This window comes from Parasteatoda tepidariorum, chromosome 8 (genome assembly GCF_982258835.1).
Source record: "Parasteatoda tepidariorum strain Cologne lab strain chromosome 8, Ptep-v5.0, whole genome shotgun sequence".
NCBI classification, from domain to species: domain Eukaryota; kingdom Metazoa; phylum Arthropoda; class Arachnida; order Araneae; family Theridiidae; genus Parasteatoda; species Parasteatoda tepidariorum.
Genome location: NC_141762.1, coordinates 54,153,686 through 54,181,282, shown reverse-complemented (window position 1 = coordinate 54,181,282; position 27,597 = coordinate 54,153,686). Strand labels below are relative to the sequence as shown.

At 26.4% G+C, this 27,597-nt stretch overlaps 1 protein-coding gene across 6 annotated transcripts in view; it reads left to right on the top strand.

The window, feature by feature from the left end:
- LOC107452244 (prolyl endopeptidase FAP) overlaps positions 1-27,597 on the top strand; it is a 120,809-nt gene that overhangs the window by 69,630 nt on the left and 23,582 nt on the right. For 3 of the 6 annotated variants that reach the window (XM_071181373.2, XM_071181374.2, XM_071181375.2), the window contains exons 2-8: positions 17,658-17,772; positions 19,443-19,541; positions 20,321-20,415; positions 22,246-22,320; positions 25,157-25,209; positions 25,295-25,373; positions 26,668-26,788. In XM_071181373.2, the coding sequence (XP_071037474.1) occupies positions 17,658-17,772; positions 19,443-19,541; positions 20,321-20,415; positions 22,246-22,320; positions 25,157-25,209; positions 25,295-25,373; positions 26,668-26,788 (637 nt within the window). Of the gene's footprint in view, positions 1-8,102; positions 8,225-15,359; positions 15,930-17,657; positions 17,773-19,442; positions 19,542-20,320; positions 20,416-22,245; positions 22,321-25,156; positions 25,210-25,294; positions 25,374-26,667; positions 26,789-27,597 lie in introns of those variants that run through there. The other 3 variants (XM_071181376.2, XM_043039990.3, XM_071181377.2) reach the window with 3 other exon arrangements.

Here is a 27,597-nt window from a genome sequence, read left to right as displayed (position 1 = left end):
TAAATAGTCGTATGTTTGAAATTCGATTTATCAGCAACTGTTCGACCGATTTCGTTCAAACTTTGTATTTTACCATGTAAAATTACATTCTTTAAAATGGTGTAAAAAAATTGTTTACCTTACAATTCGAAATTTTTTTCGAAATTATTAAATAAAATATTTTTAAAATTATTAAATAAAATAATATAAATAATAAATATTTACTAAACACTGTTTTTTGCATTGATTATCTTTGGATAAACGAATTATAATCGTGTGCAAAAAAAAACTTTAATTCGCTTAAAAAGTTCTCGAGATATAGCGAAATACGCAAAAAATGAAATTAACATTTAAGGGTCCAAACTTTGTAGCACTCTCCCGACCAGAACCATATTTCCCAGATTTGCGGCTACCCCTTATATTTTGGAGATCTGAAATCCGCATCTGTCAAAAAAACGGTAACGATTATTATTCCGATAACGATTCCTTCTTATGTCTGATTTCGTAACGTATAAGATCGTTTGTAATAATTAATTAGCATATTTCAGGCCCTCCTTTCAAACCATTAATATTGAGTCTTAGATCATAAAGATCTAACCATTAGATCAAAGATATTCAGAGTGGTCCGTATATTTTTTGGAGCACATTCATTTAAATCAGTGCTAAAAACAATAAAATAGATCTATTACACAAGGTTTGAAAAGAAAAGCCTAGGTTCTTATTTATTTATTTTTAAAAAGCCCTGCCCACGAGCCTTTCTTCTAAACCTCGAGTTATTTTTCAGAAATTTTTATATCCTTATTCATAAAAATTAGGTGAATCTTATTTGATATTTTTTAAATGAAGTAGCAAGAAAAAAACATTTAGCATAAAAATTATATGTTTAGTAACTATTTGTCACTTGCTTTGTTGTCACACCTTTGTCATTTTTTCCATGTTTTAAAGCAAAACTTTTCAGATATTTATTGCCAATAAATGCAATTACTACTTAGTTTGAAAATCACATTATTGTTTGCCATGAAAATTATAATAACAACTTTCTTTGCATCATAATCAAATCGGTGAAATAGTTCAAAACTGAAGTGAACAATAAAAAGGAGGAGTTCAATAGTGCCTGAATGTTGTTAAAACTTGTATTTTTAAGGAATATTTCACTTAGTATTGCATACATTGCAGAGATGCCAACTTGCTCCGGACAGCAAATATATATTTTAAAGTGGTAGTTTATCAATTGTGATTCTTGGTTTAATAAATTCAATTTAGCAGATTTTTATCCACCACTATTTTTAAATAATCCGAAGGCTTATATAATTCACCACTTCGTTGCAATTAGGTCACGTTGTACCGTTTAAAAAGTTAACACAATTAAACCATTATTTGCAAATTTTAGTTTGTGGTAGTTTACCGTTTTTTAATTGATTATGAGTTATGTTAGCAGTTGGCATCTCTGACATTGTAGAAAATTTCGTATTAAATTACGGTATTAAGTACCAGCACATTGGGTGCATCATTCATTGGGTGCATCATTTGGGTGCACATTTACCATGAAAGCCATTTTTGCCGTAAAATATTATAACTTAATTTTTACAGTAATATTTATTTAATAATAGTAATTCAGTGATTATTCCTATAAAAATTATAATATATCAGGGTTTTTTTGTTTGTTCCGTAACATGTTCTGGAAAAAATAGGTCTTTCGGTAAAAGGTCCCGGCACCATGGATGCCAGTACTTATTTTTGTAATTTGATTCGGAATTTTTTACAGTGTGCGTGCGTGGCTCTGCAGATTTTTATGAATATAAAAACGTGTTTTTCTACTCAACTTCAAAAATAACTGTCGAATCCATTTTCAGCTTTTTCCAAACCTTGTTTCTTTCACATTTTTTCACATTAAAAAAGAAGTTGTTTTAATCTTTCTATCAGAAAAAAAATATGTGAGCAATTTTTTACGTTCTGTGAATTATAATTTAGATTTTACATCAAGAGAAACTCAATTACTTTTTTCAAGCTAAATATTTAAGTATTTTATTCCATTAAAACTGGTAACTTTTCCAAAAGGAATTAAATTGAATTGATTCACAATGTAAGTCACTTTAATTTTCATTAGTGACTCAATTCAAAATTAGTCTTTCGAGATAAAATCAAAAATCGATCTTCTATTGCAACAGTTTGATTAATTAGAAAAATTTATTAAAGTTGCATTTAAATGCAAAATATTTTGGTAGACTTCACGAGCATCGATTTCTACAAGAAATTTAATGTACTACATTAGTTAATGCTTTCAAAGCATTCTGAATGCATTTTATTTTAAGTATCAAGTAAATTTGGCTAAATTTCGAAGTTAAATTATCAATTTTTGTTTAAAATACAAAATTTAACTATAATTTCGCCGTCGGCCTTCTGACCCCAAGTCTGCGGGTTCGATCCCCGGCGCAGGCACCGGATTTTCGGGATGCAGAAAATCCTCAGCGGCCATGTCGTATGATTATGCGGCATGTAAAAGATCCCTGGAGTGCCTTATTGGCTCTTGGCATTTCCGGCAAAATTAAATTCCTAGTGCACTTTAGCATCCAAATAGAGTCTCGGTGCTGCCATCTAGTGTGGCAGAAACTAGACGTCCAAATTAACATGACCAACGGTATCTCACCCATTGTGGTGGTCCTGAAAGAGTGGATACCACCTCTGGTGGGCGCACTAGGTCTGCTCATCGGCAAGGATTGTGCAGCTCATTGGAAATAAAATAAAAAATTTAAAATAAAAAAAACTATAATTTCGCTTTTGAAGTATAAGCTATAAGCTTAGCACAATAAATTTTGAAAAGAAAAAGAAATCGCTTTTCCAAAATGCTTCCTAAGCTTTTTATTAAAAGAGTTTTCAATCAGCTAAACTTTTCAATTCGACGAACATATTGTGGCCTCAAAATAAGATATGATTATCTATTTGTACACTTTCAAAACATTAAAGTTCGTAGTTTCTCTTCTGACACCATTTCAGTTTATTCAAACTTTCCTAAAACACGTTTCTCATAAAACAAATCCGCTTTTCATTTTTACCTAAAGGGAAAGAAGCAAAATGACACGCATGGAGAGCAGCGAAATGGAGTTTTAACGATTTATTTATCGGAGGAATTATAACTCAATTCATTCAAAGTTTCTTCCGAAGCTTCAGTTTTAAAAACGTCTTTGATTATCGAGATTCGATTTGTCGATAATGCAAGTCTATTGCATTAAAAATATTTTGATTTACTGAAACTCGATTTATTGTCTGTAATCAAAGTGACACGCGTTTATTGCTTCAAAAATATATCTTGTATTGCCAAAATGCAATTTATTGCAGATCTAAATTACATGAATTTATTTTTGTTACTTTTAAACTAGTCGTGGTTCTACTGCTTATTGTAAATAATGACATAGGTTTTAGTGAAAAATTTCATACCAAGCATTATTCAAATCATTTGATTTAAATCATGATTAAAATAGTGGTTTAAATCACTTGATTTTTTAAAAAATCAATGATTTTTTTTGAAAAATCTATGATTTAAATAAATCTATTGTGAATTTTTTATTAAATCAATGATTTAAACCAACTTATTTTTTGAAGTAAGTCAATAAGTTGAAGATATTTTTAAATTTTTTAGGGTGTGATTCTTTTTAAAAGTCCAATTTCATTGCTAATGAGATTTTTGCCCCAATAAATAATGAAAGGATAAATTATTATATTTTAAAATGGACTAATAAATAAATAAAATTAAAGACTAAAAATGTATAGGAGTAAGATTAATCTGTTAAATTATAATTTTCCATTAGCTGTATGTAAAATAATCTGCTAGTAATAAACATATTTAAATTATCTGAATACGCCATATTACATGCGAATACTTCATATCATAAATATTATATAAATACTTCAAGTGCTTTTAAAACATATTAAATACGTAGTTTGTGCTTATCAGTAATGAAGAAAGACTTGCTCTGCAATATAGAGAAATTTGCAATATTTTTTGTCCTTTCACGTATTCTGATCTAAACTAATTTACTTTTCATTGGATACCTAACTGATTAATTGCCCCCTGTTTTTAAAATTTTAGGATGATTATTTCAAACAAAAATTATCGTGATTTTATTTGTCTAGTGATTAGCTTGTAATAATTAAATAATAATTTTTGAAACATTTTACCTTGAAATATCAACTATTTTAACTATATTGTTTTTAAATTATATTAAGTACTGTTAAGTATTAAGTGCTTTTGATATACTTAATCAGATTATTTGGCTGATGAATATTTTAAAAAATCTGATTTAAATCAAACAAGTCCTTCTTTTAAGAAACAAAATCATGAATTTTGCCATCTTTGTTTGAAACCTGTCTCTATCCTTTTACAGAAATTCCGTACAAGAGAAAAAGGTCAGTTCTTCTTACAAGTACTTAAATTATGATAAATATTTTTAGTATTTTTAAAAGGAGCAGAGATCTATTCGATTGTTTTAAGAGTCTAGTTATTTTAATTTTACTGTAAGTTTAACCAATATTTTGGATTTAGTTAGTGTTAATGCAAACAAATAGCTTTAAATGCGAAACTACAACTCTTGCCTTATTTGAGCCTAAATTGTTTTCTTCAAGAAAATTTCACTTAATATGTATATTTATTTTGTTTTTCAAACTTTATAAGAAAGTAAAAAGAAAAGTTTGAAAATAGTAAAAAGAAAGAAGAATTATTTAATTAAGACAAACTGAAATGTTTGTAATCGAAACAGTTCGAGGAGATTAAAATAGGTATAACAACAAACTGAAAAAATTTAAAGAGAAAATTGAGTTCGTTTTAAAACCTGACATTTTCTTTTATACAAAATATCATGCAAAATAGAGCATCATAAAAGTAATGTAGTCGTATTTTTTTTAAATAATTTTATAAGAATTGAACATTTGTTTATCGAGCTTTATCTATATTGAATCAGCTTCATTTATTTAAGCATCAAAATATGTTACGCATTTTAACGTTTTATATCAAAACTGTATAAGAATTAAACTTTACTTATTTTTAAAAATGTAACAGAACATTAGTAACAAAAGTTTAGTTTATTGAGTAAATATACATTTTATTAAACATTTAATGGTGAAACGCCGTGACAACTTCGAATTGTTCTGTTGTATTTTTTGCAGCAAATAGATTAAATGGGAATAAAAACTGAAAATGTCGTGAGCGCTGCTCCCACAAAGTTTTAAGTTATATGCTTAAGGAAGTATAAACTATTATTATTGTTTCCGCGTCGCTGAAAGCATATGCACAATAATAACTGTTTATAACGCAAAGGGAAAAGCATTGCATTGCAAAATATGTTTCTAATACGCAATACAAGAAACCGTAACAAAACCTTTTAATCTAATTCAGGTACTGGATGAAGAATTTAGTTTATGTGATATAAATTCGCTTTTAAAGCGATAAACAGATTAATAAAACACTTGTTAACTGTTAGAACTTTCATTCTAAAATTACAGTAAAATAACCGCCAGCAGTCTTTCCATTCAACTAACCATTCATTTCTTACCTTTACGGTTCTGAAACCGTTTACAAACTAGTATAGATAAAAAAAAACATAAAAATGAAATTTAATTAGACATTCGAGTTGGGTTATGTCAGGCTTTCATGAACCATGGAATGTGACAGGCAGTAAATACTAGGCTGTTTTAGCTACTCCATGGTGCTGCCATCTATGCTCGAATAAGAGTTTCATTTTTTAATTGTCCAGGGTCACCAATTAGGGGGACAAGAACACTGGAAGCACTTCATATGTTGAAGGAATGGACGTGATATAAACACTGAGATTTGAACCTCCATATAGTCGGTCATGAGATCGACAGGTTAGCCCTCTTGGCTACATTAAGTGCATTGTAGAAAGGAATTAAGTGACTTTATATTGTGGGCCTAGTTGGCGAGAAAGAAATTCTGGTTATTTAACCATATTAGGTTATAATATGGTTATAAATAATAAATGATAACAATAAATGATTTTTCTCACAGTTAATATAGTTTGAATACCATCTTCTTATCATTATTTGATTGTTTTGGTTGGATATGGTAAAATAACAGTTAAATAAATTATTATTTAACCGTTTTTTCTAGAAAATTCCAACAACGTTGATAATTGATATGTTTGGCAAAAAAAGTGTCGATTATAACGTTGAGATTCATAAGATGATCGATACATTGTGACTTTCTGAGTAATTTTAAATAAACAGCATATAGTACAGCATATAACAGCATAGGATTATATTACAAAATTAAGATTCGTAAATTGATAGATTGAATTTTTTAATATAATTTCAAATAACCAGCAGGATCAAATTTTAGCATTAAGTTTCATAAAATAATGAAGTTATTGCGTTTTTCAGGGAAAATTCAAATAACCAGCAAGATAATATTACAATATAGCAATTCTTAAAATATTAATGGTATTGTGTTTTTCGGTATAATTTCCAATTACCATTAGGGAAAAACTATGTCATTAAGTTTCATCAGTTAATAAAGTTATTGTGTTTTTCAGGATAATTTTAAATAACCAACAGGATAATATTATAACAATATATATTCGTAAAATAAAAATATTATATTTTTCAGTATAATTGTAACTAAACAACAAGATATATTATAATCTTATTATGATTCGTAAAATAATAAAGATAATATCGTGTTTCTCTTTATAATTATAAGTGGTCAACAGAATTATATAACCTAAAGATTTATTTAAATATAAGAAATATTGTGTCTTTCAGTAATAATCAGTAAGATAATATCATACCAAAAACACAAAACCAAAATTCAAACAACAAAAATATAATATAAAATAATTTAGGCATTGTGTTTTTCATTATAATTTCAAATAACCAGCAGTATCATATTTTACGATTTAAGATTCATAAAATAATAGAATTACTATTGAAGAAAAAGAAGAGTTCTTTCCACGATGAAGTAATTAAGCCGAAAACAACATTTTGAAGTTCAAATAATTGCTATCGTTAAAATAGACAGGTGCAAACTTTAATAAAATAAATAATATTATCAGTGCTAAGACAAAATAAGCTCTCTTTATATGTGTTGTTGCTGATGATTGTACTTCCTACGGTATCGTAACATTCGATTGCTTGTTTTGACAGTATTATTTATGTAAAAAAATACTTTTTTTTTACTTTAATCAAACTAATACTCAATGTTTTACAATTAAGTTTTAAATAAGTAGCAAAATAATGTGTAATATAAAAATTAGTAAAATTAAAAATGCTATTCTAAGTGTATCTCTCTATGTTTTTAAATAACGGTCTTATATATTAACTTAAATTAGTAAAGTAAAGCTATAGTACTTTTACGGACCTATACGGTAGACATTTATTAATATTTAAACTTTTATCTTTGGAACATTTATAATCAAATTCAGACTTTAAAATTCGTTCATTTTTTTTTAAAAATTTAAATATGATCCTTTATTTTATTCCAAAATGATTGCATGAATATTACTTTAAATAGTAAAATAAAATTATTATAGTTTCGTTTCCAATTATATAGCAGTAACACACTGCAAGAATAAGTGCCAAATGGACAATGGGTACTGATGGGTTAAATAAGTGCCAAATAGACAATAAGTACTGATGGCTATGTGTTTGCTTTAATTTAAAAACAGATATGAACATCTTTTAACAAATTTTACTCAGTTAACAAGTTGGCTACTTAAGTTTTAAGATTTGAAAAAAGTGAAAATGTTTTTTTACTTATGTAACCCAGAAATTTTGCTTTAACCCAGAAATTTTGTACAAATTTCTTCTTTCCATTTCGATTCATCGTTGTTTATTATCGAATCGATTTGTTTACAAGATATTTCCCGAGAATACGCTCACAATCTGATTTCTTTTGGTACTTTTCATTTCATTTTCTTTTTTTTTTCACTTTTTTTTTAACTTCATTTATTTTTTCTTCGCTTCGGTGATTCGGACGATAGCCACTTCGTTAGGAAACTACTATTTTTATCATTCACAGCCACAATAATACTCTTTGCCTCTCAACCGCATCCTCTAAGTTCAGATTTGGTAGAAACCTTACTTTGAGTTTTGATTGGCGGAGAAACTGCTCTCGTAATCTGTAAATATGTTTAGATACCATTCGCTGTAAGAACATTAGTTTTCTCTATTTTGAGGAAATAATACAAAGTGTCTCGCTTGAAGAAAGAGCAGCATGGCGGTGTGGGGAAAGTATGAGGTACGTAAATTTATTTTGAAATAAGCTTACGTTGCTAGTTTTAAATATTATTAATGCTTTCAGTGTGAAATGAGTTTAAAGAAGGTGATGAAAAACGCAACATTTTTATGACTATTCAAAAAATATGTTTATCACAAGTTTTATTAACATGAAAAACTGAAAAACTATTTACTCTAACTTTCTTTTAAAGCTTTTTTTTTTTTGTAAAGTTTCTGAGTAATTCTAAAAGAACATACTACCTGTTTATAAGGTCAGAAAGTTCCACACTATAAAAAATTTCGGATTAAATTACGGTAAAAAGTACCGGCACTTGGGGTGTCACAACATTTTACAGTAAAATTTTACGGAATAAAAAATCGATAAACTAATTTTTACAATAATATTTACTGTAAAATAACTGAATCACTATAATTAAAAAAATATTATTGCAAAAATTACGTAATACTTACTGTAAAATAACTATTATTGTAAAATAAATATAAAATAAATATTATTGTAAAACTTTTTACAATATTTACTGTAAAATAACTGAATCACTATAATTAAATAAATATTATTGTAAAAATTACGATATGGAACTTTGCGGTAAAAAAGAATTTTTACAGCTTCGCTCAGTGTTCCAGTGCCTTTTACCATAATTTGATCAGGAATTTTTTTTAATATAGATCCTTGTGCTTCCATTTTCGTCACTAAGCCATCCCTTCCAGGAGTCTACATCAAACTTAATCTGTAATACTTAATTTTCAAGTAATCTGTATTCCCCGAATGTCCCTTTGCAGGGACGGAGTTAAGCTGCTCTTACAGTGTTGATCCCTTACAAGATAGCTCTAGAATCAATGGTCAAGGGCTCCACTGGTCGAAACTTTAAACGAAATTTACTCGTTGTTTACTTATAAAAAATGTTTTTATATTATTTAAAACATAAATAAATATTATGATATATTTATAAATTTTGACCGTACCACAAAAAGAGTTTTCAATGCCAGACCAGCTGGCACACGAAAAAGAGGCATGCCAAATTTGAGATGGATAGATGGCTTAGAGAAGGACCTTTTGGTCTTAAAAACTAAAAATTGGAAAACACTAGCAAAAAAAGGTTAGTCTGGAAAAAACTTCTTGGGAAGGCCAAGGCCCACCCTGGGCTGTCGAGCCATTGATGATTTATAAATTTTATTTCAATTTTTGTTAACTCATAATTGTAATAGACAATTTAAAAAAGAAAAGGAAAACAATACTGTAACATTAGGGGGTCTTCAGAAATGTTGGGGCCCTAAGCATAGGTCTCTCAGGCCTTATTACAAATCAGACCCTGACAATGGTAATTGATGTTTTACATTGGTCCAAACCATTAATTGAAGAAGAAATTCGTTTTCCCCATTTCCTTCAAAACTTGTCTTTCAGTCTAATGAAGGCTTAAATTTCTGAATTGACTTGAATTTCTGTCTAAACACACGTTTAAATATTTTTTGCCTTAGAGATTATTTAGCATAAGTGCGAAAAGTTAGTTTCTACTATTGCTTTAGAACATTAAATATTTCTTTTGTATTCCTTAGTTTAATAGAATGGATTAACTGAATTTAGTTGCATAAAATTTATTATAAAACTAAAATATCTCTTATTAAAAAGCAAGTATTATTTATTTATTGTGAAATAATGGAAAACATTAATTAAAGATCTCAATTATAAAATGTTGTATAATAGAGTAATATCATGTACTTTATAATAAATAAACAACTCTTTTAGTTTTAGCCCTTAGCTTTGAATAATAATCAAGGTGAGAATAACCGAGAATAAAATTAAGAAAGAATGATAAATTAATATTCCTCGTACATGCCGTTATAAAAACTTTAATTGATTCTATGCTGATACCACTCAAATATATATATATATATATATATATATATATATATATATATATATATATATATATATATATATATATATATATATATATATATATATATATATATATATATATATATATATATATATATATAGATAGATAGATAGATAGATAGATAGATAGATAGATAGATAGATAGATAGATAGATAGATAGATAGATAGATAGATAGATAGATAGATAGATAGATAGATAGATAGATAGATAGATAGATAGATAGATAGATAGATAGATAGATAAATAGATAGAACCCCGTAACCCCAAAAATGCAAGAGGGTGACTAAAACGAGGAAAGGGCAATATTTATATTGGTTTTAATTATAACTTTTAAAACAGTTTTCAGCTCACCCAAAATTATTTCCGTATTCAGCTATTTAGAAGCTGGGCAGTATCTTCACTTTGAAATCAAAATGATAGTTAAATATTGTCATTTAAAAATACACTTCCGAACAAATGCTGCATTTATATGAGAATTAAGCTTTAATTCTTATTTAAATTAACCTTATGAATAAATTGAAATGCAGTCAACATATTTTGAAAGCATGCTAATAAGCTTTTAATTAGGACAGAAATGAGAAATTTTTGCCCTAATGAAGAGCTTATTAGTAGTCGTGAAACCTAACAAATCCTTTTGAATGCGCAAAGAAAAACGGTTTGAATAATCAGATTGTCATTACTAGAGCTCAAATTTTGATTGCATCTTATTAAATCAATTTTGCATTTATATAAGTCATGTAGAGAGATTCTGGTGGTTTAAATTATAATATAAATCAATTTAGTACTTCATTTGTGAAAAAAATATTAGCTTCAATGAAATAAAATATTTAATACAGCTTAAAAGAGTTAATAAAAATTTTTAATGCAAATTCTCAGATATGATGTATATAAAACATAAAAAAACTGCATAAATTTGTATTTTAATTCATGCGAATGAAACTGATTAGTATATTTAATTTTTAGAGATAGCTTTAAAATGGAATTAAATTTTCAATAGTTTTTTTTCTCTTTCTGCAGTTGTAAAATAAAGTATCGAAATTACCTCTTTTTTAGTATGAAAAAAAATTGTAAAAAAGAAGGTTAATTAAATAAAAAAAGTTAAGGGGAAAACACTGAAAAGATGAAAATGAGATTATAATTAAATCTTAAAAAACTTTTAATAATTTACTGAATGGTATGCTCTAAATATACTCTGGCCAATGTAGGACGAATAATTTCCTTTATTCTATTGATAAAATAGTTTATTTATAAGGCATTAAAAGAAGCTATTCCAAAGAAATTAATAAAAATTTGCATGATAACGTCAGCCTAAATGAGGTCCTACCAACCTTCATGACAGTAGATCTGTCCTATTTTTGGTTCCGTTTAATTTTACGACGTGCTGGTTTAACACCATTTAAATTCGCTTCATTGAACATTTTATTACAGTTTTTATAACATAAAAAACATGTAATTATACCTAAGAAACTTTATAATTTTCAAGCAAACGTGTTGTGTATTTATTGATATTTTAAAGGTACAATTTATAAAATATTTTGTTTAGACTTAATATAAATAATTGGGTATAATATGAAAAAAACACAACTACTTCGATTTAGTAGGAACAACATATGACGCAATGCTAAACGAATGTAATTTAGTTGTTGTTTATTTAGTTATTGTTATTAGTAGTTGTTGTTATTTGTTTTAGTTGCTTTTGTTTATTTAGTTGTATTTAGTTTCAATAACTTTTCTTTATAATGCAATAAAATCTGGCGAGCAGCTATTTAAACGATCGAACACTTCGTTTGTTTATTTGTGGCTTGAAGTTAGGCTCGCAGAAAATGCCGTTCATGGGTTAAATTTAGTAGGAACAACACAACCTGTGACGTAGGCTATATTATACCCAATTGCATTGCAATAAAAGTAATAAATGGTTACTAATGCTTAATTTGGATGTAGGTCTTATAAAGTCTAAAAAATATTAAAAAAGTATCTGGCTAGCAAAAGCATGAATAAAAGAAACAAAACATATAACGGTATAAATTAAAAATAAGAGCACGATATTTATGGAACATCAGAGAATGGTTGATTTTTGAGAATATATATATATTATTTTTCAAAATTTAAATTTAAGGTTTATGCTTACCCGTTAAAGGTTTTTCTTTATTTTTTTGCAAGGCTATTACTAACCCGTTACTGGTACTTTAATTTTGTTACTTTATGTGCTGTTGTTAAATAAATGTGTTTTTTATTTTAAAAAAATTATTTTTTCTTAAAATAGCTTCATTCTTTACAGTCCTTATGATATCAATTTAAAAAAATAATAAATTTAGGTATAATAACACGAAAATTTAAAATATTTCAACAAAAAAAGACTGGGTTCTGCATTAAAAAAAATGGCATTTACCCTTTGATGCCAATGCGATATCAGTGTTCTTTTTAATCCGTTTTTTTTTCTGGCGCTCTAATTACAAGCAAAAATATATGTTTGTATTTTTTAATTATAAAAAACAGGAAATTATTTGTCCGACAGATTATTGGAATTATATTTATACTAAAATGTAAACCCCCTCAAAAAAGAAAAACTAGCTAGAAAAAAAATTTTTTTTATTCGCATTCTATAATTTACCAATAATTGATTTTGTAAATTAAAGAAATTTCAAAGAAAAACAACTGTTTCTCTTAAACCTAAATAACTGCAAATAAGTGAAAATATAAAAAAATTATTGTTTGAAATGGAGCCGTGTTTAGAGGATTTCACCTTCAACGCCGAAAAAGACCCCGCTGTATTTCATAACCATAAAGTATTAAAATGCTAAATATAATATTTTTTCGCTTATTTTGTCCTACATTAATACAAAATAATGAAAAAAGTACGAAAAATATGCTTAATAAAAATTCTCCGTTAAAGGGATAGTAGTTGGATATTATTAAAATCCCAAAGCAAACTGCTTTTTTCACTCATTTTTCTTATCGCACTATTAAACTACAAAGGCATTTACTTTCGTGCTCGATATTGATCTCCGCGATTATTTGTTTTCAACATCAATAAGAGATTGCTGGATGTTTATTTTCTTACTATGACAGTAAAAGTTTAATAATAGAAAGACAGAAGCTTTAACTTGTCATTTATCGGTGATAGCAGATCTCGGTTTATGCAATAGATAAATGAACCAGAAACCAGCTGTTTCTATATGATTGATTTAACACATATGTTCATCTTATGTAGGTGCCTAGGTCTAGTGTCTAAGTTGTGTCTAAGTTTTGAAAATAATCATTCAATTTCTTATTTTAATATGTATTTATTAATTGAATTTTTTATAGGAAAAAACAAACAATATACTAATTTTGCAATGTCGAATGTGGCTAGAAAACTGATGTCAAAAACAAATACTTCCAGCGCCTTATCTTGCTTACAAAATTAATAAAATTTAAAGATAAAATTGATTTTTTAATTAATTCTATTGCAAAATAAAATTTATATTTTAATATCTTGATTTATCATGTTTTAATTAAACTTCATTTAACAAACACATTTTTCAGTTCTACAATGTTACAACGTGTTTAAAAAAATTTTATTTTCTGTAAAAATCAGTCAATACTTACAAATTTCAACAGAATTGATTTTTCGATTAATATTTAATTAAAATTATACCTAGAAACATCAATAACACTCATGCTTATCTAAAAAATAAGAAATAAATTTCATGAATTACGTGGATTTATTTATTTTATTTTATGACTCGCGTTAAGCAGTAGACTCAATTCTGAGTTAACGACTATTAATGCTCAACTTCATAGCCTCGTAACTTTGAACTCAACCCAGAAGACTATAGAACTGCCAGATCAAGCATTGGGGCAAACTTGCCTTCGCTGATAACTTATTGATGGATCTAACCCACATTTGCGTTATATGGGGAGGAAAACCACGAAAATCTCCTACGGTTAGACCGACGGGAAGGGGATTCTAACCCATGATCTGTCTGTCACTGAAAATATTTAACGTTAGAATTTCGGTTAGGGTGAGCCTGGAGTAGAATTCATATCCACCAAACATCGCTGGGTTTCGAACCTGCGTCACCTTATTAGGACGCTCTATCCCCTGAGTCACTGATTGACTAACTAATACATGGATGGATTCTAACAAAGATAACATAAAAGCTGTCAGAAGAAAATAAAATTATGACACTACAGTCCACAGTGGGACTTAGCTTGAATGCTAGACAAAGTTGTTCCTAATTTTTCTGTTCTTAGCTTGAATTTCCAATTTGTGATTTTTATTGTGGATAGATTGCTTTTATTATAGTTACTTTAACTAATCATCTGCTTTTGGATCATCCTCTAGGTTTTGAGATCATTGGTCTCCACTTTAACATTCTTCTCAGCCTCGTGTTTATTCTTTTTGTATGACCAAGCGTCCGATTTTAAGAATCAAATGTTTTTTGTTTTATTAAACAGTTAGAAATATTAAATAAAAACTACAAAAATCTAAAATATATCTAAAAAATAAGTTAAATCTAAAAAATAAGTTACAAGAATTTTCTAAATAACCATTAAATGCAAGATTTCAATAAGTTAACTTGAAATTCTGAAGAAATATAACAATAGCTTGTGAGATTGTATATATTTTGTTAATGTTGAGTGATATATATTTTCTATGTCCTTAGTTAATTCAGTGTGCTCATTAAGAAACTTTTAAATATCAAAAGTAGTACATTAATACCTTTATGAACAATACGCGTCCATTATGATATCTTATTTATTTTAAAAAAGGAAATATTAATAATACACATAAATGAGTGCTTTAAAGCAATATATCTTCCTTTTCTTCGAGTGAATTTATTAATTTTATGAATGTAGAATTTTGAAGAGTTTGCCTTTTCTTCTTTTTTTATAGATAGTCAGGATGCAAACCGAATAAAAAAATTCATTTTAAAATAGACATTTTTTTAAATTATTTTTGCATCTTTTTTCTTTTCTTTTTCATGGAATAAAAAATTTATTTTAATGCTTTGATTCGATTTTGAAGGAGATATCAGTAAATTATTTTTGAGGTTGCAAAATGTGAATAATAATGCATAATCAATTTTGTGTGGTTGCCTGAACTGAAACCAAACAAAAGCAATTCCTGGAGCAATAATGAAACAGGTCAATCACGCAACATTACCAGTTGCTTCCATGGGGTTGCTTCTGCTACCTTGGCAATGACTGCGTTGGCGAATATTTTGGCGATAGATTGGCTAGCTGTCATATCGATAGCCCTTCTTCCCCCTCATCCACCGGTTCATCTCGTTGATTTGTTTGGATTCTAATACTCTCTGTTTATTGTATCCAAAGCTATGTTAAGATAGTAATTTACAGTGTAAGGCAGGGAAGCTTTTGTAGCTTCCCTCTATCCAAGCCGTGAAGCAAATTATACTTAATGAAAAACATGACGGCCCATACGAAATTAAATCAAGAAGATCAAAATTGTAATCAATCCCAAAATTCTTTACACCAGCCATCTCAGCACGATTCCGGGGTAAGGACTTGAAATTGTTGTTGATGCTCACGTAACTATATTTCCATGGCGATCAGAATTCAATTCATTTTAAAGCGTGTAAATAAACATAAGGGGACAGACAGCGATATCTTATTTGTATTGAATTGCTTATTTTGTAATATAACAGCTTGTTTTTATTGTGTGCAATGGATAATAGTACAGATTTTGCGAGCTAGAGTGGTTGAATGTGGAATTGATATCTAATTTTATAAGCTTCTGTTAATTAGTTATTATATTTTGGCGAAATATTTTTGAAGCTTTTTTGAGATGCCAGATGAAACGGTAAATGATTTAACGATTTCAGTTTATTATTAAGAGATGCTTTTCATAGAAATATGAAGAGTTTTCTTTATTTCCGAAATAAGAAATACTATTAAATTTTTTTTATATCAAATTAATATCTAATTTATAAAGTTTTTATTAGTTTTAAATTTTGATAAATATTTTTTTATATGATGTCAAATGAAGTGGTAAATAGCATACAATATAAATGGTATATAATAAGCAATAATATATTATTGTTTTTAATCCAGGAAGAATCTATTGTGTTTCTCTGAATGGAATTTATTGCAACTTTAATTTTATTGTATATTAATTTTACTATAGTGTTAATTGTATTAGAATATTTTCCAATTTAAATGTGGAGATGTGTTGTTTGGAATTCATTGAAAATTTATTGATTAAAATATTGTATTTGGAGTTTTAAAAGATCTCCAATTGACTAGGAAATGATATAATCCTTATAACTTATTTATAATGTTTCAATATATTAATTTTATATTAAAATGAATTCTTCTTAGAGCTTTTAAGTGATGTCAGATGAACATTAAATAATTTAATGGTAAATATTTATGGGTAAAATATATTTTTATGGAAAATATTCTGAAATAGTTCACTGTTTCTCAACATAAAAATTATATTATTCTTTCATCAAATAGATATACCTTTTAGGCAGTTTTAAAGCAGTTAACAATCTCAATTATTATGAACTTAAATAATAAAGGAATTCTTATATTTTCTCTTTTAAGGCAATTAATAAATATAGTTTGAGTGGAATTCTTTTTTAAAGAAAAAATTTTTCAAAAATGAAAAATTTTGAATATTTTTTTTCTAATATTTATTTTAATTCTTTTGGTTTAAATATAACTGAATGAAAAATAGTTAATTTTTACATAAAAATGTGTTTAATTTTGATTATAATGACTAATTTGAGACTTTTTTTAATCAAATATTAATATGTAATTTATAAATGTTTATTTATCATTGCACTTACAGAAAAATATAATTGCATTTAATTTTCTGGTAAGTCCTAATGCCAAGCTAAGAAATTCCTTAAAATAATTATTTCATATTATTACCTTTAAACTTTATTATATGAAAATATATTACTAAGAAACTATTTTATTCTTCATTTATTATTAAATTCATATATACTAAAACATAAATTTAAATCTCTACGTTAAATGTTTACATGTATGCAGCCAATTTGATATTTCAAGTCATTTTCATCGTTTAATTATTTTCAAATATTTTTTTAATTGAAAAGATATATTTAAATTTTTCACACTCCTGTATATTAAAATTTGTATATCTTTAATTTAAAAAAAAAAAAAAAAAACAGGAAATCTTTATTTTATAAACAAAAATTGATAGTAAATTGTAAACTGATAAATGATGAGATGACATTATCTTTTATACTAACTAGCAAAAGGGAATTCTTTTTTTTTAAATGCATTAAAATATAATATTTAGATCTTAAATTTTTATTTGCATGTTAAATTAAGTTAAATAATAAGCATATTTAAAGTTTTCAATTGTTTCTTATCATCTTCGCATATTTATGAAACAAAAGTGCATAGTGGATATTGAATAAAAAATATTAATTAATAGTTCAAGAAGTTGCTATGAAATACTTTATAATGGTTTAATTTCTTTTTAGTTGAGGTGTGAATTATTATTTATTCTATTGTTTTAAATATACTAAATCTAAATATTTACATTTCTTTATAGGAGCTCGCTGCTGTTGGACCTGATCAAAAAAACTGGCGTGGCATTGGTATTGCTCTTCTAGTTATTCTAATAGTTTGTGCTCTGATTGTTGCTGCCATAGTTCTTTTGACACCAGGTATTAAATGATCATGGACATTTATGGAAACATAATATTGGTGCATGTAATAATTATGCAATGTTAATTATATTGTTTACTATTTAGGTTCGTCAAGTAAGTTCGCCAAATGCTAAATACATTTTATGCAAAAGATATATAATTATGGAACTTCTAGTTTAAACTCATTGTAAATTAGATTTGTTCATTATTTAGGCACTAAGTTAGATTAGTTCCTCAAAGTGTAAAATATGTCTTATATAAGTCACATACCTACTTAGGGAACTTTTAGTTTCTGTTAAAATTTTCTTCGAACTAGCTATATTTGTGTTTGCATTACATTAATAATACTGTCATAAATAAATATTATTTTAATAGCAATATTTCTATGTTGCTTATGAATATTTAATGGATATAACAAAAAAAAAAATTCTTTTTTGTCATTAATATAATGTTGTTTACTTCTAACTATTATTTTGCATTCAACTGTGTCTTTTATTTAGATTTTCAGTATGGTAAATATGCCATTTACTCTGACTTTAATATTTTTCTTATAATAGTTCATGTTGTTAAATATATTTTTCTATGAACAAGTTCAAATTTTTGCATTTCAAAACATGTATATTAATTAACATAGACATTAGTAAAGCTAAAATATTTTTCTTAAAATAATTAACACGTTAAAAAAAATCTAAAAATTATTTTCAAATGTATAAATTTATTTTTATACATTTGAAAATAATTTTCTAGGAACTCAAATTACAACTACTTGAATTAAAACTTGATTGGTTATTTTGTTATGTTTTGGTTAGCAACCCAAGCGAAAAATCACCAAAAAATGTAGACTCCGCCAACTATTTTTTTTTTTTTCAAAAAAAAAAACATTGAACAAAGTAGACATTCACAAAAAATTAAATTAAATAAAAAGTTTAAAATAAAGCTTTTAAAAAATGTTTTAATTTTCAGTACTTTTCAGTTAGCTGGGTGCAAGGAAATCCAACTATTTTTAATATTTAGTCTAATTTATTTAATTTTTCTATGTTTAAGAAAATAAAATTTAAAAAGAATTGGCTGAGGTCTAAATATTTTGGCAATTTTTTGCTTTCACCCAGCTAATAAAATAGTACCAAATCTTCTTATGCCTGGCTAATCAAAAAGGACCATTGTTTCTTAAATTGATTTACATGCTTAAAACTCTTAATTTTAAACAAAACAAATTTTGTCTAATATAAAGAGAGAGAAAACTTCGAATTATACAAATTTCTATTTGTATAATTGGAACTTTAAAATTATTTATAGATACTACTAAAGGATCTCAAACTTGTGTTATTCATCTTTTGTGCTTTAAATTTCAGCACTTTTTTGAAGAAAAAAATTTAATGGCGTTTCTTTAACTAAAGATATGATCTTTTATTTTTGCTTAAAAAGAATAAAATATCTTATCAATTAACTAAAGTAAATGTGTATATGGTTATCAAATTTTTTTAATTACAATTAGCTTACTTTAATTCTTTGATACGTAGTGGATCTACTTCTGCTATAAAATATTATTCTTTCTGATTTAAAATGAAATTTAAAAGCATTTTTTATTCATAATCAATATCATGTATTTTTTATGAACTTTTTCTTTTTACAGAATTGTGAAACTTTTTTATGTTGTTATTTGCTGAAATATATTTTATATATTTCAGGTGACAAAGGATCAAATTCAAATAAAACTAGAATATCATTAGAAGAAGTTGTAAAAGGTCACTTTTCTTACAGAACATTCAATGGAACTTGGATATCTGGTAATTGTAATTTTTTTTTTTTTCATTTATATATCTCATTTATTGATTTGTAGTGATACTTACTCGTAAAAATGTAATTTTTATTTATTTATTTTTTTACATTCATATTTAATACAAACTTAATATAAGAATAGCTGCAGTGAAACAATACTTTTTTTTAAAAAAAAATAATAGTAGAAAAATATTTTTAAAGTAAAAGATTATTATCACAAGTATTTCTTGAAATATGAAACATATTTAAGAAACGAAACATTTGTTACGGCATTATTATTCTAATTCTCTGACATAATGCTGCGAAATATTCAATTTTTGTAGGTTCAGATCAAATGATAATTGATTATAACAAGTATTGAACGTTTAAACTTATGTTATTACTATTGATATGTTATATATATATTCAAATATAAATTCAATTCATAGCTTCTGTTTTCTGGAAGCAAATTTTGTTTTTTTCATCTTTATTCTATACTATCTACTATAGTATATTTCACTTTACAATACATATTTTACTAATTTTTAAAAAATTCATCACGAAATTATTATTGAAGGAGTGTAAAATGAGAAGTTGGAAACCCTTTGAATTTTTTATCCCAATAATTTTTATTTCCTAATTCTTTCTGTTCAAAATGTAAATTCTTAAAGCATATTAGTTGAATTTTCCGAAAGTTTCATCTTTATTTAACACCTTTTCAAAAAGATGGCTTTTTTTAATCAGATGACCTAATGTTTTGACTTTTTACGTTTAAAAATCTAAAGTCATTTTTTGTAATTATTTTCAGATCATGAATTCCTATTTCAAGATGCGTTTGGTGCCATTGGAATCTATGATGTAACAAATAATTCAGAGCAAATTTTGCTTTCTAATACAACAATTGTAAGAAAATATCTCTTTTAAAAAAAAAATTTAAATGCTCTTTTAGATGTTTTCCTAGTAAAAAAATATATTGTTAAACCAGTATTTGTTAATTTTTAAATTTTTTTATTAATTTTAAAAATAATTAAATCTTAAAATTTTATTTATTTATAAAATCTTGTAAATATTGAATTATTTGCCAGTATACATTTAAATGGAAGCCCTTGATAGCAGAAATAATGTGGTACTATGACTGGTAGCACAGATTCATTTGATTGATCACTTTCACAGATTCTGGTAGCACAGACCATTAGTAAATACAAATATCTAATCACAGGGTTTGCAGGTAAATCTTGGAATTTTTCCATAGTGTTGCACATTAATGCAGAAGTTTCTGCTATTGAGTGGTACTTATAATGACACTATGGTTAAAGCTTTGAGCTTGAGATGTCAATATAAGAGCTGGTGGAAACTTGATCTATTCAACTGGTCTAAGAAGTAAAGGCGACTGACAAACAATACTGACCACATAGTAACCATTATGCTGCTAGTCTCAAAATTGAGGAGCCTTACCTCCATGAGTGCTTTTAAATCAAAAAATAAATAAATAAAATTATAATAAGATTTAGCATTTTCACTATTATCACTTACCATAACTTATAACTTCACCTATAATAAACTAAATGCATTAGGGTGAACACTATAGCATTATTAAGTAATATGTTTTAAATGGTTATGTATTAATGTTATCAATTATTAAAAAAATATATGGTAATTTACCTTTTAATTGAATAAGCATAAACCCATTTTGAAGATGAAATAATGCATGGGACAACTATTATTTATAACTAACTCAAATTTGTTGCTTAACGTAACTTAAATTTTCGGAATGTAAGTCATGTTTTTTCCCCTTAATCCTTGAAACCATATGTTTCATTTTCACTATAAGCCAACTAATTGTATTTACTACTTTTAATGTATGAGGGAGTAATAATAAAATGCTGCAATATAATTTATATTTCAGATTAAACTTCAGATTGTATGTATTTTACTGTGATTTTATCTTTAAAATTTTACTGAGATTATCTTTTAAAACTTTAAGGTGGATCTTACATTTTTCAATTTCCGAACTATAATTTTGCATAATAGTCTCCTTTTACATTACTAAGTTATAAAAATATTAAACTAAATCTTTCATCGTTCTAGTACAAACTATAACATTATTTAAGTAAAAAAATTTATTCATTTCCATTTTACTTTATTATCTTGTATAAATGTTTAAGCCCTCCATCATTGTAATATCATAGTGCCGTCATTGTAAGTATAAACAGCTGATGGCTGTTCTGCATCCTATAAATGTGAAAAGAAAGTATGTATGGTATATAGCCACTTAGTTGTTATTAATCTTGAATTACAACTAGCTTTTAAGTTTACCTATAATTTTGCTATTTTTTAGATTTATCACTGCATTTTATGTTTTGTGAAAGTTTACATATAAAGAAATAGAAAAAATATTTAATTTAGGTTTTATCGTAAATTATTCTGATTATTTGTACTTTTTGTTAGTACTTTTTGTGTTCAAATATGAATGGTTTATTTGCTTTGTAAATATGAAGAAAAAAATTAAATGTTTTTATTAATTATAAAAGAAATTTAATTTTTTAATTATAATAAGAAATTTTTTAGTATTTCAACATTTTTAATTTGAAACTTAGAAGATTTGCTTTCATTGCAAAATTAATTTCCACTTATTTTAAAATATCATTGTTTAAGTTATGATTTAAAATATAATTAATTAATTATAATTGTATTTCAATGTTTTCTATTTTTTTAATAAGTTTTTTTTTACAGAGACAGTACAACATATCTCAGTTTTTGCTCTCAAAAGATAGACTTTATCTGCTACTGTCTCATAGATATGAAAGGGTAAGAGTTGCTTATTATTCAATTTTTCAAAAGTATTGTCTCTTAAATTGCAATTTTATGTTCAATGCAGTTTGCAAAACAAAAATATAGTCTAAACTCTTTAACCACCAGACAATGAAATAAAATTAAATGCTTAAAAAATTAAACCTGAAAAAGTTAAACTTTATTCAACAACCTAAAAATCCCAAACATTTTATGATAAAATATAAAAAAAAATTCTACATTAGTTTTTGTTATTTAACAACAGTAATTTCTGATTGATAAGCTGCAGCCTATTTCAATTAAAAGTACGACCTGTACATTGATTTCATTTTTCCACGGACCTCGAGCCAGAATTCCACAATCTCCATGGATTTATCCAAAAACAAATGTTTACCAAGAATATTCTGAAATGGCAAGCTTAAAGTGTTTTCTCTGAAAATGGGATCTCATACTAAATTTTAACTATTAATGTGATATTAAAATATTATGTAACAAGACAAGTTTTTGATTGATGATGAATTGTACAAAATCATCTATGAATGTGACAATGAGTCGAGAATTTTACCTTGAGATTATTTATGTCTCTCTTTCTTTATCTTTATTTTCTTTGCAAAAATTTTATTTTAAAAATCTAAAAACTGCATCTTTTCATGCTATACTTTGATTCAATATCTGTAACGACTCTCATTTAAATTTCTTTATTATTTATTTATCAATGCTGATTATATTATTGTCTTCAAACTTTGTAAAGACAGAAACAAAAAAACTTTAGAAATAAAGTTCATTCTAAGCATAGTTAGCACCACATCATTTGCCTTTTGGCTAAATATTTTCTGCCATTTACAATCCTCAATGTAAATATATACACATATAAATGCTCCTTGGCAATAAATTAATTTGTCTTGAAATTGCAGAAGTAGGCCTCTGCCAAAATTTAAGTTTTTGATTCATAAAAGTTCTAAGTCTTTTATAGATTTTAGCAATTATGGAGACTACAAATAAAAATGTGTCATATGGTATGATGGTGCAATCTTTGTATCCGAAATTACTGTACTTATGCGCTTAATTGTTCATATAATTAGGTATGTAAAATAACTCAAATTAATGACTGCTAAATTTTTTTGTAAGCCTAACACTAAAATTAATCATATTAAAAAAAAGTTTTTTTGAAGTCTACACACGTCATAAATGTATTGATTTGTTTCAAGTGAAATTTTAATTTTTCTTTTTCACGTACTGAAAAACTTGTACTAAAACAATTAAATCATATTGCATATATGAAAAAAAGGTAATTTTTATCTTCAACCGTGAGGAACTTGCTTCTCTCACATGAAAACATGTTAGATTAAAGTAGTAAAACAAAAATTTTATTTATCAAGAAACCATTATATAAAACTGACAACATTTGATATAACATTCCCTGTTATTGAGAGGAAACTGGTTTCAACAAGAGGTCATCAAATCTTGAGTCTACAAAAATGCCACAAATGCTTACTCATAGTTTAAAAAAAAAAATACTAGACTAGTTGGTAGAAAACAAGGCTATGCTTTAAGAATTAGGATAAAACAGAATAGTTGGTAATAATGCAACTTTCTAAAAGTACCACTTAAAATAACGCAATAAAGGTGTAAAATTTATTTGAATAATAATTTGATTCCTATAAGTCATTTCTGATAATTTACATATGTCTAGATAAATGCAAAGACAGCATATTTTATCTTGAAAATAAACTGCTTATGGGGACTAACATTTTAGAAAAAGTTAATAATATTTCATTCAAGGAAAGTATGATTATTGTTCCCTTTGAAACAAAAATTTTCAAAGATTGTGAATGCATTATTTAACGTAATGATTACATATGGCACTTTACACTGATTTTTATTTGAGAGTACAATATAATATCCCAACCATATAGAATTAGAATTTAAGACGCCTTTTGTTATTCTCTCCTTCATTTAGAGGGTATTCAATATGTTGCACATTTATTGTGCTGTAATATCAAAAAAAAATAGTGGTTTTGATAATCTGTTTGAAAGTTTTTCTAAATCAAATGATAATTAAATCATTTTGTTTTTAAATTGCAGAAATGTTTGACACATATTTCTGAAATAATTTTCAAAACAATAAAAGAAGAATCTAAATTTTGGTCGCTGTGTTGGACTCTTTTCCGGCCAGTCTTGACATACGCTTCTGAAGCTTGGACAATGACAAAACTGGAGGAAAATTGTATCACAATATTTGAGAGAAGGATTTTGCGGAGTATACTTGGTGGTGTAAATGAAGACAATAACTGGAGAAAGAGATTTAACTATGAACTGTACAAGATTTATAAACAACCTGATATTATTAACATAAAAATAAATAGAATGAATTGGATGACCCACATGATTCGAATGAGGGATGACAATACAATAAAAAAGATACTGCTTTTTAGACCCTCTGGAACAAGAAAACAGGGAGGCCGCGGTTGAGATGGGCTAACTAAGTAGAGTCTGAGTTTCTTGCAATTAATGAAAAGAATTGGAGATCAGAGATAAATCGGAACTCGTTATGGAGAAATGTTCAGAGGAATGTATTAACTCACATTGGACTGTCTGGCCAACTGTGATAATGTTGGAATGAAGATTTAAGTAATGCATCTATGCAAAAAAAATTCTTTGTTTCATGCTTATTTTAAGCAACAAACAAAAATTTGGAAATTTGTATTTAAAAAAATTTACAAGAATGTATTAATTTTTTTTTTAAATTTTTGTTGACACTGAAAAATTTATTTAGGCTATTTTTTAAACATTATGTTGTTTGCTTCTTCTTTAACTTTGCAAGTTTAACATCTAATTGTAATCTCCTTTGCAGGTCTTTAGACATACCTTCAAAGCTGCATATTTATTGTACAATATTAGTAGCGAGTGAGTTATTCTGTTTGTATTTCAATTGTTTGTTCTTATATGTATATCATTAACGGTCATAAAATACTTTATTTTTTTCTTTCAGTTACTTATCTCCACTTTTCAAGGAATCTCCAAACCTAATGTTGCAATATGCAGAATGGGGTCCCACTGGAAATCAATTGGTAAGTTACCGAAATACTAACATTCTATTTGTATAGAGTGTTTCGTAAGCACCTCTTTTAATGTATATATTTTTAAAGCCCTTATAAAAATGTAGACATTATAGGTAACATATTAATATTTAAGTGAGGAACAAATACCATTAAAATTTGATGAATCGCTACTGAAGAAGGTGAGATTGAAAACAACAAAACCAGTTTGACTGCCTGAGGAAACTTCAGATTGCTTCAATGCCCCTTCCAAATAGTTGTTTTCTTTGGCAATCATACCAGTTTTAATGTTTTTAGTCCCATTGTCCCTATGAACATTTCAGTTAAGTATTTATAAATATATATACTCTTTAAAAACAAGTATACAGTAAAACTTCTGTTAAATGGACACTCTTAGGACTGAAAAAATTGTCCGTTTACAAGAGTTGTCCATTTTCAGGAAGGGTGCACTAATAACAAAGGCTATTGTCATAAATTTACTTTTAGAATAATTGCAATGAAAAAAAAAATAATTAAATAATCTATTATAGCTATTTACATGATATTTATTTAAACTTAACAAATTATATTAACTACAGTATAAAAATAGATGAAGAATTTTGATATATATATATATATGCCTTTGTTCTATATTCATGTGGTTAAAAAGATAGATGTGATAAAAGTTTGCTTTAAATAGTTGAAACTTACCATATCTTCAAGGTACATTTTAAATAATATATCAATTTTACTCCAATTTCACTTCTTTTTACAAAGAAAAAAATGTCTCATTTTGTTACAAGTTTGATAATTACGTGAAGTTTTCAGAAAGCATCAGTTTCTTCATTATCTCTCTCGACATCATATTTGATTTTTTTTTTTTTAAATTCAATACTCTTATTAATGTTCAAAAAATCATCGCCGTTGATAATGCCTTTCTCCGGTCAAACGAATCAAATTTGTTAATTCGGAAACGGTATTATCAGAATTTGTGTCACCTACATCTACAAAGAGATTGTTATCTGGTGTATTCTTTGCCTTCATAAAGCATTTTAAAACGTTAGTTCATTATACTTTGATCCAGGCAGCTATAGTCCTTATGGAAGCTTATGAGACATCCATTTTTCTGTTTTCTTTATTAAGCCTTTTTAATCATTAATGCTCATTTAGTTATTTTAACTCTCTTTATTACACACAATACAATATTGCAACTGGAAATATATTTTTGTAAAAAGAAATATTTTATTTATATTTAAAAAAATTTTGTAAAAAAAATACATTGTTTAAAAATACAATGTAGAGTTACCCTCACAACTTTTTTTTTCAGGCATATGTGCAGGATAACAATGTTTATTATATGTCTGATGTCACTGCAAAACCACGTCAGTTAACCTCTACTGGTGTTGAAGGAGTGATTTTCAATGGCATTCCCGACTGGGTTTATGAAGGTATGAGAAAGCATATAAATAATTTTTCTATTTTTTCAATTTTCTTGTATTTGTATCTGAAATATAGTCTTTACATCCATATTTGCTTCGTTATTTCCAATTGATGGTTATATTATTAAGCATTCATTATTATTTTTAAAAAATCTCTTTGTTACTCTTGCTTAAATTATTATAGCTAATATTGTATTTGAAAAGCTTATAACCTTTAATATATAGTTTCCAAGTATAGACTTTTCTGCTTTTTTCACGTGAAATTATCCAAAATGTTAAATTAATCGTTTTGTTTGTTTTTTTCTAAATGAATATATATATATATATGTGTTTTAAAATTTGTTCTTTAAATTTTTTATCTTAATTTGATACAGCTAGCTAGAAATTGTTCCTAGAAAAGGGTTTTAAAATTGAAAAATTCACTCTACCTTTTCATAAACTTTTAATATGTGACTAATAATTATTATACATACCTTGTTAAGTAATTTCTTTAAATAGTCATTAAATCCTAAAAATTTTAAATCCTAAACTTATTTATTTGTGTAACAAATATTATTTTTGAGCGTCGTTTAATCCCAAAAACACCATCTTGGCAGCTTTGATAATCCATGAAGCCTATTTCCTTCTTCAATTAGAAGAAAAATTTATATTTATTAATTTATTATCTATTGGGGAGTAAAATAATTACATAATTTTTTGGCTTGTCTATAGTTGCTTATGTCTTTATCTTGAACTATACATTCACATTTTAGTGAATGTATAGTTCAATAGTTTGTAACATCTATCTTGATATATTTAATGAAAAAGAATATGAATAT